The 15,827-nt window shown below is 40.4% G+C and overlaps 2 protein-coding genes across 4 annotated transcripts; both read right to left on the bottom strand.

Moving 5' to 3' along the window:
- On the bottom strand, positions 1,191–14,967 carry LOC18766152 (putative disease resistance RPP13-like protein 1). Of its 3 annotated transcripts, none has more exons than XM_020570646.1 (5): positions 14,688–14,967; positions 3,559–9,099; positions 3,380–3,465; positions 1,717–3,113; positions 1,191–1,477 (listed from the first exon to the last, which is right to left on the bottom strand). In XM_020570646.1, the coding sequence occupies exons 2-3, from the start codon at positions 7,698–7,700 to the stop codon at positions 3,420–3,422; spliced, it is 4,188 nt and encodes a 1,395-aa protein (XP_020426235.1). In that variant the 5' UTR covers positions 7,701–9,099; positions 14,688–14,967; the 3' UTR covers positions 1,191–1,477; positions 1,717–3,113; positions 3,380–3,419. The 3 variants fall into 3 exon arrangements, with proteins under 3 accessions (XP_020426235.1, XP_020426237.1, XP_020426236.1); XM_020570648.1 differs by having other exon boundaries at positions 3,380–3,462; XM_020570647.1 differs by lacking the exon at positions 14,688–14,967 and adding an exon at positions 11,484–11,785.
- Positions 1,408–2,213, bottom strand: LOC18767928 (TMV resistance protein N). The gene is made up of 2 exons (XM_020571041.1): positions 1,717–2,213; positions 1,408–1,477 (listed from the first exon to the last, which is right to left on the bottom strand). The coding sequence occupies exons 1-2, from the start codon at positions 2,211–2,213 to the stop codon at positions 1,408–1,410; spliced, it is 567 nt and encodes a 188-aa protein (XP_020426630.1).

Here is a 15,827-nt window from a genome sequence, read left to right as displayed (position 1 = left end):
GCACAATATTCTTGGCCTATATTATATTTGTGTATATACATATTAAACTTAAACCTAGCAGATAGAGAAGGCATATAGCGCAGGTGATCAAAGTCGCTAGCGTTTTGGTCATCATTTTGTCACAGAGAGAGAGAGAGACGGAGAGAGAGAGAGAGAGAGAGAGAGAGAGAGAGAGAGAGAGAGAGAGAGAGAGAGTTCCATGGAGCTTGATCCTTTTGAGAAAGTGTTGAAGGCCTCAGATGTTAAAAGACTTGTAGTGACCAGCACCATGCTTGCGATGCTACCTTGTGTCAATCCAGATCGGGATGTCCCGATCAGAGTTTTGGACAACCAAAGGCGGGTTTACAAGTTCAAATTATCCGGCAGACGACGGGGCAAATACAGAAAGCCAGTTTTCCAGTCTAGAGCATGGAGAGTGTTTGCCAAGGACAAAGGCATTGCAGCTGGGGATGTGCTCTTTTTCTTGGGGGAGGAAGACCCATTTCATCGAACTCAATATCGCGTTGCACTCTACAAGTCACATCTTTTCCCTTAACTTTAATTCTCAATGTAGTGTTGCAATCAGTTCTTGTAAGTTGTAACGAGATTGACTTCCTCTCTTTTTCTGTTTTCCTCTTTGGTCAACATATATGTAAGTTGGTTTTTTGAGTTTTTTTTTAATCAATAATATTTTTCTATTTTTTTCTCTCAAAACTGATGGCGTCAAAGACATGACTTTAACTATCTATAAATAAACCAAGGACTCGGATTAGTGGATATCATTAATTTCTTTGACTGAACCCAAGAGGCCAAGAGGCCCAAGAGGCCAAGAGGCCCAATAGCCATCTTTGACTAAAGTCAAACCCATAAATAATAGTGGCATATGCATGATGAACGGAATGCGGCTATCCAAAACTGAGTTTTGTTTTATTTTTCAAAGAAAATAAATACAAGGAAAAAAAATTCACAAAATTGTGGCTTAACCATTTCTTTATCACATTGACTCTCTCATCAACATTGCTCACCTCCAACTGCTACCTTCAAATTTATAGTCAATTGAATTATAAACAGCTTTAACAATTGTTGTCTTGCCTATTCCTTCAATCCCCCATATACCTATCATGCGAACAATTGTTGTTGGATTTATTGTCAACAACATGATATCGAGAAAATTAATTTATCAAAATGTGTCTCAAAACAAGAACAGAACATGAAGCGCAACTAAATGTAAGGAGATCAATACCTTCGCAAAAATGTGATGGGCTCAACTGTGGAAATGGAAGAAAACCCACTAGAGAATGAAATCAAACAACAGATTAGACCCATGTTCATTTTAATTGGATAATCCAGTTCAATTCAACCCACCAAATACGACAAAAAGCTCATTCATATCTCATACTATACACAAGACTCTATTCTTTGTTACAGTCAAATAGGTGCGTTTAATACTTGTGTTGAAACCTCTTCAACAATCTTATGAATGAAATTAGATTCGTGCCTGCCAGTAAAAAAAACATATGAAACATTAGTGATATGACATTTTGATATTACATATAGGTTTAAAAAAAAAGTCAACTAACTCATGGGCTGTAACTGAAACAAAGAACATGCTCTAGATGTACTCTTTTCAAGCAGAATTGAAGGAACTAGTTAAAATAAATTATCAAGTTTAAATAGAGAACGAGATTAAAAAAAACAACTTCAAAAGCTGGTAATAGCATGGTTAAAAAAATATACCCGTGCAAGAAATACCACCCAGACAACTTTGTTGCTTCTGTAAGAGCTGCCCTCCATCTCAACACCTTCTCTATGTTATCCTTGAATGTGCAAAAATGATTAGCAATTGCCTCACCAAAACTACCTTGCTGGTCACGTACATCCAAAGGATCCACCTTGTAATAAATTGGCCAAACAATTTGTTTTTTTGATTCTCTACATTGGAGGATCTTAACCAGTTCAATCAAGCACCACTCGGAGGATGCAAAATTTTCAGTGAATATGATGATTGAAACCCTTGATTCTTCAATAACTTTGAGAAGCATTGGCAATGGAACTTCTTCTCCTCTTCTATAAAGGTAGGTTTTTATTCCCTGTTGAAGCAACTTGCTATGCAGATTGTATGTAAAATTGTTGTGTGCATCGGCGCCTCTATAACCGAGAAAGACATCATATGCCAATGAATGGGTGAAAGAAGAAGAGGAAGAGGCTCGTAATTGAGTGGTCACAGAACCCATACGTACTAAAGATTGACTTAAGAGGATCGAAAAGGAAAAACAAAATCAATTAATTTAATAGAAGCAACTCCTCCTCTTTTCTTCTTCTTTTCAATTTTTGATGGGTCTTGCTAAGCAAATACTTCTTTTCATTTTTTCACATCAGCAGCCTTCGGGCTCAACTCAACCTCAGGCTCGTTTCACTCGCAGGCTGGCCCAGTTCAATGGGACCCACGCCTTGCCCGGACTCTTTTGGCCTGCTGAAACCTCCTGTCTGGGCTCGGGCCCTGTCCTGTCCGGGCTTGGGTTTGTTGCTGGAGGTGCTCTAAATAGAAGCAATAAGGGGCTGGGCGATTAGCCCAAGTAGTGAGAATGAGTGGGAAAATGGTTAGCATTAGAGTATTGCTAGTCAAAGCCCTGCACCGATGCCCAAACTAATATTTCTTCCATCATTGTCTTTTCAATCAGAGAAAATGATGTCATAAATCAGAAACCAAGAGTCAGGAATTGTGGAATCCAAATCACTTCAATCCTAGAGCAAAAACTGCATCCCAGTTCATGCTACAATTCAAATTCAAAACAAAACAGAACAACAAATTGACTTGCATATAACTTTGAATGCCCCTGCAGGCCAAAGAGGATAACATTTTCATCATGCCTAATGAAATCGAACATAGTCAACTATATCGAACAAATGCACTGAGAGATGCCATGCCACCAACTAATCCATAAATTTTAAGGAAGATTACCACAAAGCCACCACAACACTCCCCACCTCCTCAATTCATCTCTTTCCATTTTAGCCTAACAAGCTCCCAAATGCAAACTAAGGGTTACTTGGTGAGGAAGCCTGATCAAAAGCATGTGACAAAATCTCTGGACAAAGGCTGATGAGTAAAAGGGTCCATTGTTCAAGCATCCCTACAAAATAAATCAGTAATACGTTTAAATAAATTTTGATCCCAACTGACATTTGACTCAGAATTGAATTTAGTAATTTTTTTTTTTTATATGATAGGGTTATCTGAACCATGTCACAGGTAAGCATGGCAACAACAAGCATGGATTATGAAAAGGATAAATCAGTGACAATAAAACACTCTGGTTTTTTTTATGTGTTCGGATTACCAAAAGGTTTGGTCACTAATCTAGTAGGAATATAAAAATAAGATGATGATCTTCCTTACCGTAATTGATCTCCGATAAGATGGCTTTAAGGAAAGAAATTTATGTGTTCGTGATAGCTAGCTTGGTCCTCTGGTCCTCTGATCTGCTAGTGAAATATAATAAATTACATATCATAAAAGTTTATAATTAGTGAAAACAAATAATAATGGTTTTGATTGTTGTCTCATGTTGGAAGTACCTGGAAGGAGAGCACGAGAACGGGAGGCGCGGGCTATGATCTGGATTTGCTCTATGCACGTGGTCTTGAATCCGAATGTAAGGGATGTGCGCTATGGAGGGCCAATATCTTCCTTTACTTGGTTTGCATCTCTCTTCTAGCAGCGGACAGTGATAGATAGTAAGTTGTGTAAGTGATAGAGGAAGACTCTCCTCTGCCATTGATGCTAGCTTAGGACACCCCTCGATGTGAAAAGATTGAAGACAGTTGAGGAGTTGAAAGCCGTTGCTGAGTTTAACGAGATTCGGGAAGTCCTGAATTGTAAGTCGAATGAGAGATTTAGGAAGCACCATCTCTTTCTCAGGAGGGAAGAACAACACGTCTGGGTCTTTGCCACGAATTTCCAGTTCTCTAAGAGAGGTGAGCCTGTGCAACCCCAAGTCCAAGAGTGCCTTACAGCTCTTGAGATTATAAATTGTAAGCTGTATTAAGTTAGGGGGAAAACCATCTTCTAGAAACTGCGTGAAACCTTCGCAACAAGAAATGCTCAATATCTGAAGAGAGTTGAGGTCATGTATGCCTTTGGGTAGTGCCTCCAATTTGTTGCAGTAGCTGATGTCGATCTCTCTTAGGTAGGCAGCGCTTTGTGGCAACCCTCCTTCGGGGAAGGAAACAAGACTTGCACAGTCATAAATACCTAACTCTTGAAGATTGGTGAGGTAGCATAGGCCTTCCGGTAAACACTTGAGATTTTTACAACGCGAGATCTTAATTTCTTCAAGGCAAGTGTTATGCTTGAACCTATTGGTTATTGTCTCTAGCTGTTCACAATCGCTTATGCGAAGATGTTTAAGCGTCCCGGGAAGATGGTCTTCAAATGATAAGGACGTCAGCAATGGACAATCCTCTATACTCAAGTACTCAAGACAAGATTCCTCTTCTTTCACCAGGTAAGGAGAAGAGGATGACGAAGAACCCTTTACCTCCTCTTCCTCCAGCAGTGATTTCAAATTTTCGCATAACATAATATCCATTCTTCTTAGATTTGGAGGTATCCGGTATCTTGCAAAATACACAAGAGAACTGCACCGCTCAATTTTTATTTCCTTGACAAAAGGTGGCAAAAGAAACTCTTGAAAAGAAATCAGACTTGGGCAGTCATATATGTGAAGCTCTTGGAGTGAGACAAGATTTTGAACAAGATGGGGGTGAGGGTTGTCTCCAATAACCAAACAACGAAGAGAAATCAGGTTATGGAGCAATTTATCTTCATTCTGCCATAAAGATGTGAGCTCATCACAACCGCTAATAACCAGATCATTAAGCTTTGGTAATCCTCCCATGAAATCCTTTATTTGGAGTTTGAACTCTGCAATACTTGAAAGCTGCAAGGCCTCCAATAACTCAAGCTGAACTTTTATATGGACCACCCTTTTGCAATCATCAATATCTAATTTCTGAAGTTGTTTATAGTCAGAAATTGAAATCACCAACTGCTCACATCCACGAATCACAAGCTTTGACAGTGAATCAAGGTTCTCGGGTAACCTGCCCTCCAATTTGGGGCATTTGGATATGGAAAGCATTTTCAGGCAAGGGAAAACTCTAATTCCTTGATCTTGATCTTGTTCGTATGGAAACCACTCCCTCCAATGTTTCATATCCTCAAACTCAAGGATCTCTAACAGTGGAAAAGGCATTCTTAGCGTTCCATAGAACTCAAGACCCACTACTTCCACTGCACACAATCTTTTTATAGAAAGCTTTTTGAGAGATGGCAATTGTCCAAGTGATGGCAACAGACAGCAATGGTTGCAACCCTCTAAGCACACCGTTGTCAAGCTAGAGAGTAAAGGATGTCCAATCCATTTTGAAAATTCCAAACCACCATATCCCTTGATGCTGAGCACTTTGAGCTTCCTATGAGGTTGTAACATGTCGAGCACGTCGGATTCCTTTTCTCCTAAGCCATTCCATTCTAGTAGCAATACATCAAGCCCGGCCTTGCTAATTAAGTCCGCCCTCTTCACATCCTCAATGTCATTCACATTCTGCAATCTTGAGAGGCGCAATGTCCCCTGGAGATGCAATAGGGGCTCTACCTCTCTTATACTCGACTCCCTACCTTCGCTCACCACAAAATTACTCAATGTTTTCAAATTCGTCAGTTGACCTAGTTGTGCAGGCATTCCTTGCAATGAAGGTGTGTTTGAATTGTTGAGATGACGCAGATTAATTAGGTTCTTCATGTTTGCAGGTAGTGCCTTCAAACTATAACAATTCTCTAATATCAACGTTTGTAAGTTGCAAAGTGTGCTTATTGAACGAGGCAAACTCGTTATTTCCGTGTGAGAAAGATCTAGGTATCGGAGAAACTTCAACTCACCAATTGAATTCGGCAGCTTGATTAATCGATAACCATTCAAAGAGAGCACTCGTATGTATTGCAACTTTGGCAGTAACTCAAAAGTAACCCTACAAGTCAAATAATTACATGGATCCTGTGAAATTGAAAGTGGTAGAAAAGTCCGCAAAACTTTTGCTTTAGCAAACGCCTCAAATCTTTTGACTCCATCATATTTACCAGCAGTGTAAGACAAATGACGAGTCTTCGGAGACCATCTACCATCCAAGATATCCTCCAATCTTAAACAGGTTTCTCCGGAAACCTTTTGTGCCAAATCACTAATGAGGTGATGCATCACATATCTTGAATCTTGTTTGCTTGATTTTTGAAATAAGGACCTAGACACAAGCTCTTGAAAATACTCACGGCCTACGTCTTCCAATTGTTTATTTTCTTCTGGTTTCTGAATCAAATCTTCTGCCATCCATAGAAGGATCAACTGTGTCTCCCCAAATTCATAGTCATTTGGAAGTATTGAGCAATAGGCAAAACACCTTTTCAAAGTTGAAGGGAGATAATAGTAGCTAATTTTCAATACTGGGAGAATTCCACTCTTATCAGATAGAAACCACAATTTGTTGTTCAATATTTCCTCCCATTCATTTATTTCTTTACAACCTAAAAGACCACCAAGAGTCCTTGCCGCCAAAGGCAACCCACAACATTTTGCAACAATTTTCTCCTGAAGTAATTCATACTTCGTTGGTCTGGAGCTTTCTTCAATATTAAAAAATGCATGTTGCATAAATACTTTCCAGCAATCACCATTTGATATACCGCTCAAATTGTGAACTTCAGTGGATCTCATCATTCTTGGAACTTCTGCATCGCGTGTTGTCACGATTATCTTACTTCCCGATGCTCCAACACAAAAGGGGGATTGCAGCATTGTCCATAGATTATAGTCACATGTATTCCAGACATCATCTAAAACAATCAGAAACTTTTTTCCTGCCAATGCTTTGCTCAAATTGTTCTGAATGTTACTGAATTCCTCCAAATCACAGCGTCCGGACGTGACTGATTCAAGAATTGCCTTTGTTACACTTACAACGTCGAATTCATCGGACACGGATACCCATGCCTTAAGATCAAACTGTTTCAGCACATCATCCTCATTGAATACAAATTGAGCCAGTGTTGTTTTTCCAATTCCAGGCATGCCAACAATCGCAACTACTTGAAAATTGATAGCATTAGGCTCATAGTTTCTTGACAACAATTCAACAATCTTTGCTTTGTCACTATCTCTTCCAACAACAGGCACGCCATTCAGAACACATGAACTTGGTGGCCTTGGCCAAGGTTTAGTGGAGGAAGATCCAATACCATCTAAACTTAACCCAAGTTTATCTTTTCGTTCAGATATGGCTTGTAGCCGATTGGTAATCTCCTTTATTTCGAAGTTCATATTAAAGTGGACTTCAAATCTAGGAATTAGGCTTCGTACCTTACTTGTTGTAGCCCCACGTTGTTCGTCCAACTTGCGCCGTAACATCTCAGTATAAAACTTGTCGAGGATGTCTTCGATATCATAAGCCAAGTCTTTGAGATCATCCAGCCACAGCTCCACTGCACTGCTCGTTAGTTGCTTCTTCTCTGCATCACGAAGCACCAGTTCAATTGAAGACAACATTTCACTCCATGTCTTCAGTTTTTTGCCAACACCGTCCGCGAGGAAGTTGAGTGGAGTCAATAACCTGTCCAGCAGAAACCGAAGGAGTGCCCCAAGAAAGACCTCTGCCACTGCTACCATGTTTTCTTGTCCAAAAGGAAGCAATCAAGATTGTAATTTGTAAGAATGAAGAGTTTCAAACGATCAAAGAAGTAAGGAGTTCTTCTGTGAAAGCATGATATCAAGATTCAAGTCTCAAGATATTGAGTAATATGAACAAAAAGTCAATGAGGTAGATGGGATGCTTATGATCGATGGGGTCAATTGAGTGAGACTGTTACCGCGTTTTCATTTTATTTGATTTGATTTCTAGCTAGGTACCTTGTTTTTTCCAATGAACTCAAAACGTCTCTTGTCATATACAGTTTTCTGACCAAATAAAAAATTTAATCATATACAATTATTCATACTTTTTAAATACTTTTTGGAGGTGTTATTGTTTACTTTGCAAGTCAAATACACATATATAATGGGGAGCTTTTTTTTAAAAAAAACTCAATAAAAACTTTAATATTATGAAAGACACCACCTGTCCTCTAATCAATGTCCTTTTGTATATGATATAGTCAATATTACATATAATAATTTGTTCAAAGCCTTACGTATATAAAGATTTAAGTGGAGTTCCTTCTACATAGTTTCTCTTCTTTTAAATAAGGTCAAATTTCAATCTTTGTCCATATAATTTGCCTAGTTTTTGTTTTTGGTTCTTATATATTTGATTTTTTCAATTCTACCCTTCTAAATTGCGTATAGCAATTCAAAGATAAATACCAAATTATGGTAATTTGGTACACAAAGAGGCAAGTCACTTGCACATGTCAAGGCATTTCTGCCTTTTGCTTCCTGTTTTCCCCACATTCATGCGCCAAACCCTCAAAATTTTCCACCAATTTTTTGCCATCCAAACCAAAATATCACTCTAGTCTTTCCCCAATCTTTAATTCCGCTTCAAATTCACAAAAAGAAAAAGACAAAAAAAGACAAAAAAAGGACAAAAAAAAAAACAAGTAATTGGCAGAGGTTTTAAAACAAGAAAGACTATACAAGGACATCCCCCTAAACCCAAAAGCATCCTCAGCCTCAACATATACCAAGTGGCATTCAATTCAACAGTACATGAAGAAGTAGTTTTTTCTTTGTTCTTTTTTTAAAAAAATCTTCAAACATGGTTAATCTTGCCCCTACAATCTTCTTTTCTTTTCAATTCTCTCAGGAAGTAGGTTCATCTTCCTGTTCCTCATAAGAGAGAGAGAGAGACATACGTGTTGTTGAATTTTCTCCAACGCATTTACCAAAAAAACAGCTCCCTTCAAATTTATAGGCAATTAAATTATAAACAGCTTTAGCAATTGTTGTCTACCATGCATGCGACCTAAAAGCACATTCATATATTGTACTTTGCTACAGTGAAATAGGTACTTTTAATACTTGTGTCAAAATCTCTTCAACAATGTTATGAATGAAATCAGATTCGTGCCTGCGAGTAGAAAGCATATGAAATATTAGTGAATTACGTTAGTGAAATGAAATCAGATTATAATTCCAGTTAACAAACTATGAATTTTTCAAAATAAAAATAGTCGAACAGAATTGAAACAAAACATGCTCTTGTACTTTTTTCAAACAAAATTGAAGGAATTAGTTTGAAGTCGTATCTTTATGAGAACTATTTGGTTAATCTATATCTTATATATCTATATATATAAAGCAAAAGGCAGAGAATGGTGAAACATTTAAAATACCAGAAAATGCCCTTGGTTAATGCAAACATTAAGAATTCAAATTATTAATTAAATGAGGATAATATGGTAAGTTCACAATTTTTCGTATTAAAAAAATTAAAATTAAAAGAAAATTCAGATAATGGATCCTATTTTTATGGAACACAAATATCCATTATCTTTTTTAATTCTAAAATAAATTTAAATTTAAAAAAAAAAAAAAAACTCTCGCATGCGCGGAAGCGCGTGCAGAGAGGCTAGTATAAATAAAGCAAAAGGCAGAGAATGGTGAAACATTCATAATACCATAAAATAGCCTTAGTTAATCCAAACATTAAGAATTAAAATTATTAATTAAATGAGGATAATATGATAAATTCACACCTTTTTATATTAAAAAAATTAAAATTAAAAGAAAAATCAAATAATGAATCCTATTTTTATGGAACACAACTACCCATAATGAATCCTAGTAATTAATTATTTTAAATTATTTTGTGGACTATGATTTTTATTTTATTTTGTATACAAAATTAGTTTGGGTAAATCCAAGTTCCACTCCCCTAGGCCCACTTTAAGGACCCGCCCCGAATTTTCTCAAAATTCGAGACGAACCCTTTGGGGATTCCTGACATCACCCCGATGTCAGGCCCACTCACTGAAACCGAGACTTCCTGCCGAAATCCTGCCGAAATTTCGGCAGAATCTCCCCTGTAAATTGGACGTTTCCCAAAATTTATACCTGCATGAAAACGCATTTAATATCACCAACGGGCAGCATGCACAATATAATCTCATGCAAATTCTCATAAATGGCCTTCGGCCTTCCAAAATTCTCAAACAACTACCAAACAATTCAATTACAATTTATGACTAATATTTAGTCTGCGGCTGCACCTAATAACCTCAGGCTGCCTACGTACCCTCCTTGAGGGATCAAGCCACACGTAGTTCTTCCCTAAAACTCAATTCCCTACTTGAGCGATACCTTATTTCATTTCTTTGTATTTCATATAATCTCCCCATACGCCGGTACAACCAACGCCACATATGGGGTCTGTCTCAACGCCGAATAACCTACGCCACGTGAGACCTGAACATCATATTACATAGCTCCCCATACGCCGGTACAACCAACGCCACGTATGGGGTCTGTCGACACGCCGGATAACCTACGCCACGTGCGACCTCACTTTCTCTTGGTGGTACTTGTAGTGAATCCAACGTCCGAGGAGGTACCTACGGTAGTGCGTATAGCACTCCAAACTGACATTCTAGACTCTGTTGTACCCTTGTACAACCACATATAATTATATTTATATAAATTAATCCTAATATTGTGTCACCCTCCACAATCATCTAGCACCCGATAATCTCCCCTGGAGAGGTGAGATTACTCCGGGTGGCTCACAGTCAACCAAGGGTCAAACTACTCTAACCCTGGTCAAACGGACCTGCGGAACCCATGACCTCCAATTTCCGATCCGGAAGTCCCTATGGGTTCTACCAGGTATAGGACACTTGTCCTGCAAGTTTGGTTCAGATCGGACGGTCGGATTGCTCACGATCGCACGATCTGACGGTTAATATAAAATATAAACTTTAAATTATTATTCGGAACATCCGGGGCTCCGATTCACGATCCGTGAATTCCTACACGATCCAAGAAATACCTAGATTAACATATATTAAATTTGGGACCATCCGACGGTCCCAACCTATCGGACCCGGATAACGCATACTATGCAATTATCCGTTCGATAGTCAAACGATGTCCGAATTGAGATCCGCAAAATCCTACGCACTCGTGACAACCTAAGGATCTCATCGGAACACAGTGCTAATTTTCTACAGTGCCCACGCGCCGCCGCACGCGCCGGCAGCGCGTGGGTGCCCAAAGCGATAACGCTTCGCCGGAAAATCTCAACATCTCGGCTCCAAACTCCTACCCTAGGTATATCACCCTATTTGGAGCCACTTTTGTTCTTGGACCTACCCCAAAAAGTGACTGGAAGTGGCCGAAAACAAACTCTCAAAATCGGCAGAATTTCAAATTGAAGATCAGCTATCCTAGGCTCAAAATTAACGAAATCCTATCCAACCATCAGCTAGAGCATGAAAAATAGGTAGAAATCCATACCTTACTCGTCAAATTTGGAGAAGAAATGAGGGAGAACGAGCGGTTTGAAAATCTGTGAAAACCAGCTCGTTTTCCGGCAGATTCCGGCGACACCAGCGGCTGCCGAGGTCGGGGATGGAGCGGGATGGAAGGAGGAGGAGCTGGCGGTTCTTTTGGGACCGGTACCACCCCAATCGGTGGCTGGTGGCGGCTGTGGTGGCTCTTGGAGCCACCAGCTGTGCAGAAAAAAACGGGAGGGGAGGGGCTGCTCGCGGGAGAGAGAGAGAGAGAGAGAGAGAGAGAGAGAGAGAGAGAGAGAGAGAGAGAGAAACCAGGTTTTTTTTATAAAAAATCCCATTTCGAAATATTTACGATTGTGCCACTGGGTTTCTTTTGACCATATCTCTCTCGTTACAACTCCGATTCGAGCCCACTACGTGTCTATGAACTCTTCTCAGTACGACCTATCCAAAAATGTAAGTCGCGGTCCCAAACTCTCTCCGGTTAAAAATATGACTAAAATATCCTTAAATAATTAAATAATTAAATGAGGGTAAAATTTGGGGAAATTTGGGGTCGGGGTGTTACAGACTACCCCCCTTATAAAAATTTCGTCCCCGAAATTTCCTACCTTGTCATTCGAAGGGTTGTGAGCATGGGGCCCGCATCTACCACTCGGGTTCCCAAGTTCTTTCTCCACAACCGTGTTGGCAACCAAGCCAAAAGCTCTAGCTAAGCAAGCAGAGAAAGAAAAGTCTCCTTCTCTAACTATGGCGAGCTCACGTGAGAGAGCAAGGAAGAAGAAGAACCCTAATGTTCCACTCCTGTCAATCGCGGCATTCAAGCCCACGCAAATGAAGTACGGTTACACCCAACTCCACTACTTCTCCCTTTACTTTGCTAACACGATTCGTTGAGAGAAAAGTCAGAAATGATCATTTTTACCGAATTGTAATCATCATCGATCTCTCTCGACCATGATCCATTTCTGATTCCGATGAAAGATCTCTACTCAAACGTGCTCACGTGAGATGAGACCCCAAAGGACTCTCTCCATCCATCTGGGTCTCGTCCTTAGACTTGACCATAGTATTCTCACCACACACGAGCCTCTTTCTGTAAGAGACACTTGTGATTTCGATTATACCAACACCACCCTTCAGACCCTGGATCCCTTGATCCAATGTCGGGGAGTTGCTCGTCCCAGAGAGAGGTTATGCTCTTAGGATCTTCGACTCGGTGCTCTAGGCACACAATCGAAAATTAGCAACATGTTCAGGCAATGGAGGATCCCTAGAAGTAGGTGGATCCACTCCCTACCTCCCGCTTATGCGAACCCAACGGACAACTTTATCATAGGGACATCCAACTGTACCATACGTACAGGTGTTACCCTATGCAAACTTTCGGCTTCTACTCGCCATCTTCCGGAACTTCTGAAACAACCACTGTCTGTGGTAAAGCTCCAGCTCTACTTATGCTCCGGTGGCCTATGTACCTTTCCTTTGTGAAATAATTTGACTTTTGTGACGTCCTCAACGTCGCAAATGTGCCATTCCGAGATGGTACCCATTTTGATCCCCACAATTTAAGGATGCACATAAAGTGTAGGGTCCACAGGGAATTGAACCTAGAGCTCTGATACCAACGTTAAGGACCCGCCCCGAATTTTCTCAAAATTCGAGACGAACCCTTTGGGGATTCCTGACATCACCCCGATGTCAGGCCCACTCACTGAAACCGAGACTTCCTGCCGAAATCCTGCCAAAATTTCGGCAGAGTCTCCCCTGTAAATTGGACGTTTCCCAAAATTTATACCTGCATGAAAACGCATTTAATATCACCAACGGGCAGCATGCACAATATAATCTCATGCAAATTCTCATAAATGGCCTTCGGCCTTCCAAAATTCTCAAACAACTACCAAACAATTCAATTACAATTTATGACTAATATTTAGTCTGCGGCTGCACCTAATAACCTCAGGCTGCCTACGTACCCTCCTTGAGGGATCAAGCCACACGTAGTTCTTCCCTAAAACTCAATTCCCTACTTGAGCGATACCTTATTTCATTTCTTTGTATTTCATATAATCTCCCCATACGCCGGTACAACCAACGCCACGTATGGGGCCTGTCCCAACGCCGGATAACCTACGCCACGCGGGACCTCAATATCATATCACAAATCTCCCCATACGCCGGTACAACCAACGCCACGTATGGGGTCTGTCGACACGCCGGATAACCTACGCCACGTGCGACCTCAACACATTATTACATAGCTCCCCATACGCCGGTACAACCAACGCCACATATGGGGTCTGTCTCAACGCCGAATAACCTACGCCACGTGAGACCTGAACATCATATTACATAGCTCCGCATACGCCGGTACAACCAACGCCACGTATGGGGTCTGTCGACACGCCGGATAACCTACGCCACGTGCGACCTCACTTTCTCTTGGTGGTACTTGTAGTGAATCCAACGTCCGAGGAGGTACCTACGGTAGTGCGTATAGCACTCCAAACTGACATTCTAGACTCTGTTGTACCCTTGTACAACCACATATAATTATATTTATATAAATTAATCCTAATATTGTGTCACCCTCCACAATCATCTAGCACCCGATAATCTCCCCTGGAGAGGTGAGATTACTCCGGGTGGCTCACAGTCAACCAAGGGTCAAACTACTCTAACCCTGGTCAAACGGACCTGCGGATCCGTGAATTCCTACACGATCCTAGAAATACCTAGATTAACATATATTAAATTTGGGACCATCCGACGGTCCCAACCTATCGGACCCGGATAACGCATACTATGCGATTATCCGTTCGATAGTCAAACGATGTCCGAATTGAGATCCGTAAAATCCTACGCACTCGTGACAACCTAAGGATCTCATCGGAACACAGTGCTAATTTTCTACAGTGCCCACGCGCCGCCGCACGCGCCGGCAGCGCGTGGGTGCCCAAAGCGATAACGCTTCGCCGGAAAATCTCAACATCTCGGCTCCAAACTCCTACCCTAGGTATATCACCCTATTTGGAGCCACTTTTGTTCTTAGACCTACCCCAAAAAGTGACTGGAAGTGGCCGAAAACAAACTCTCAAAATCGGCAGAATTTCAAATTGAAGATCAGCTATCCTAGGCTAAAAATTAACGAAATCCTATCCAACCATCAGCTAGAGCATGAAAAATAGGTAGAAATCCATACCTTACTCGTCAAATTTGGAGAAGAAATGAGGGAGAACGAGCGGTTTGAAAATCTGTGAAAACCAGCTCGTTTTCCGGCAGATTCCGGCGACACCAGCGGCTGCCGAGGTCGGGGATGGAGCGGGATGGAAGGAGGAGGAGCTGGCGGTTCTTTTGGGACCGGTACCACCCCAATCGGTGGCTGGTGGCGGCTGTGGTGGCTCTTGGAGCCACCGGCTGTGCAGAAAAAAACGGGAGGGGAGGGGCTGCTCGCGGGAGAGAGAGAGAGAGAGAGAGAGAGAGAGAGAAACCAGGTTTTTTATAAAAAAATCCCATTTTGAAATATTTACGATTGTGCCACTGGGTTTCTTTTGACCATATCTCTCTCGTTACAACTCCGATTCGAGCCCACTACGTGTCTATGAACTCTTCTCAGTACGACCTATCCAAAAATGTAAGTCGCGGTCCCAAACTCTCTCCGGTTAAAAATATGACTAAAATATCCTTAAATAATTAAATAATTAAATGAGAGTAAAATTTGGGGAAATTTGGGGTCGGGGTGTTACACCCACCTTGCATATAGCACGTGTCGGAAGACTCCCACTTATAAAGAGTTGATACATTCTCTTCTTTTCCAATGTGGGTCTCAAGTTCATGTATTTCAATCAAACACCAACAAGTAGTTGATATTATCGAATCACGTTGTGAATTGGATTTAAGTTTCAACGCTAAATTCCATTTTTCGAATACTAAAATACTTGGGTACCAAAACTAATTCCAGGATTTTTATTAAAATATTTAATACTAATTATTTACTAAATAAATAATAATTAGTATTTAAATATTTTATTAAATTAAAGATACAAAACTAGTTTTTTTTTTCTTAATAAAAAAAAACCCTCCCTCGACAAAATTTTGTCGGCACAGTTCTATCTCGGCAAACATTTGCCTGATTATACCTCTCCCGACGACAGATTCGTTGGCAAAGGTCTGTTTCGTCAGGAGAAGTCTAATCAGGCAAATATTGCCGGCAAAGACCTGCGCCGACAAAATTTCGTCGGGAGAGATTTTCTTGCTTTTTTTAATTTATTTATAAATTTGAAACATATAAAATTAGTTTCTTTAATTTTATTTATAAAGTACAGCCATTCGGCTTTACTAT

The sequence above is a fragment of the Prunus persica genome, chromosome G8, assembly GCF_000346465.2.
Source record: "Prunus persica cultivar Lovell chromosome G8, Prunus_persica_NCBIv2, whole genome shotgun sequence".
NCBI classification, from domain to species: domain Eukaryota; kingdom Viridiplantae; phylum Streptophyta; class Magnoliopsida; order Rosales; family Rosaceae; genus Prunus; species Prunus persica.
Note: the sequence above shows the minus strand (reverse complement) of the source record. Positions and strands in the feature narration are given on the sequence as shown.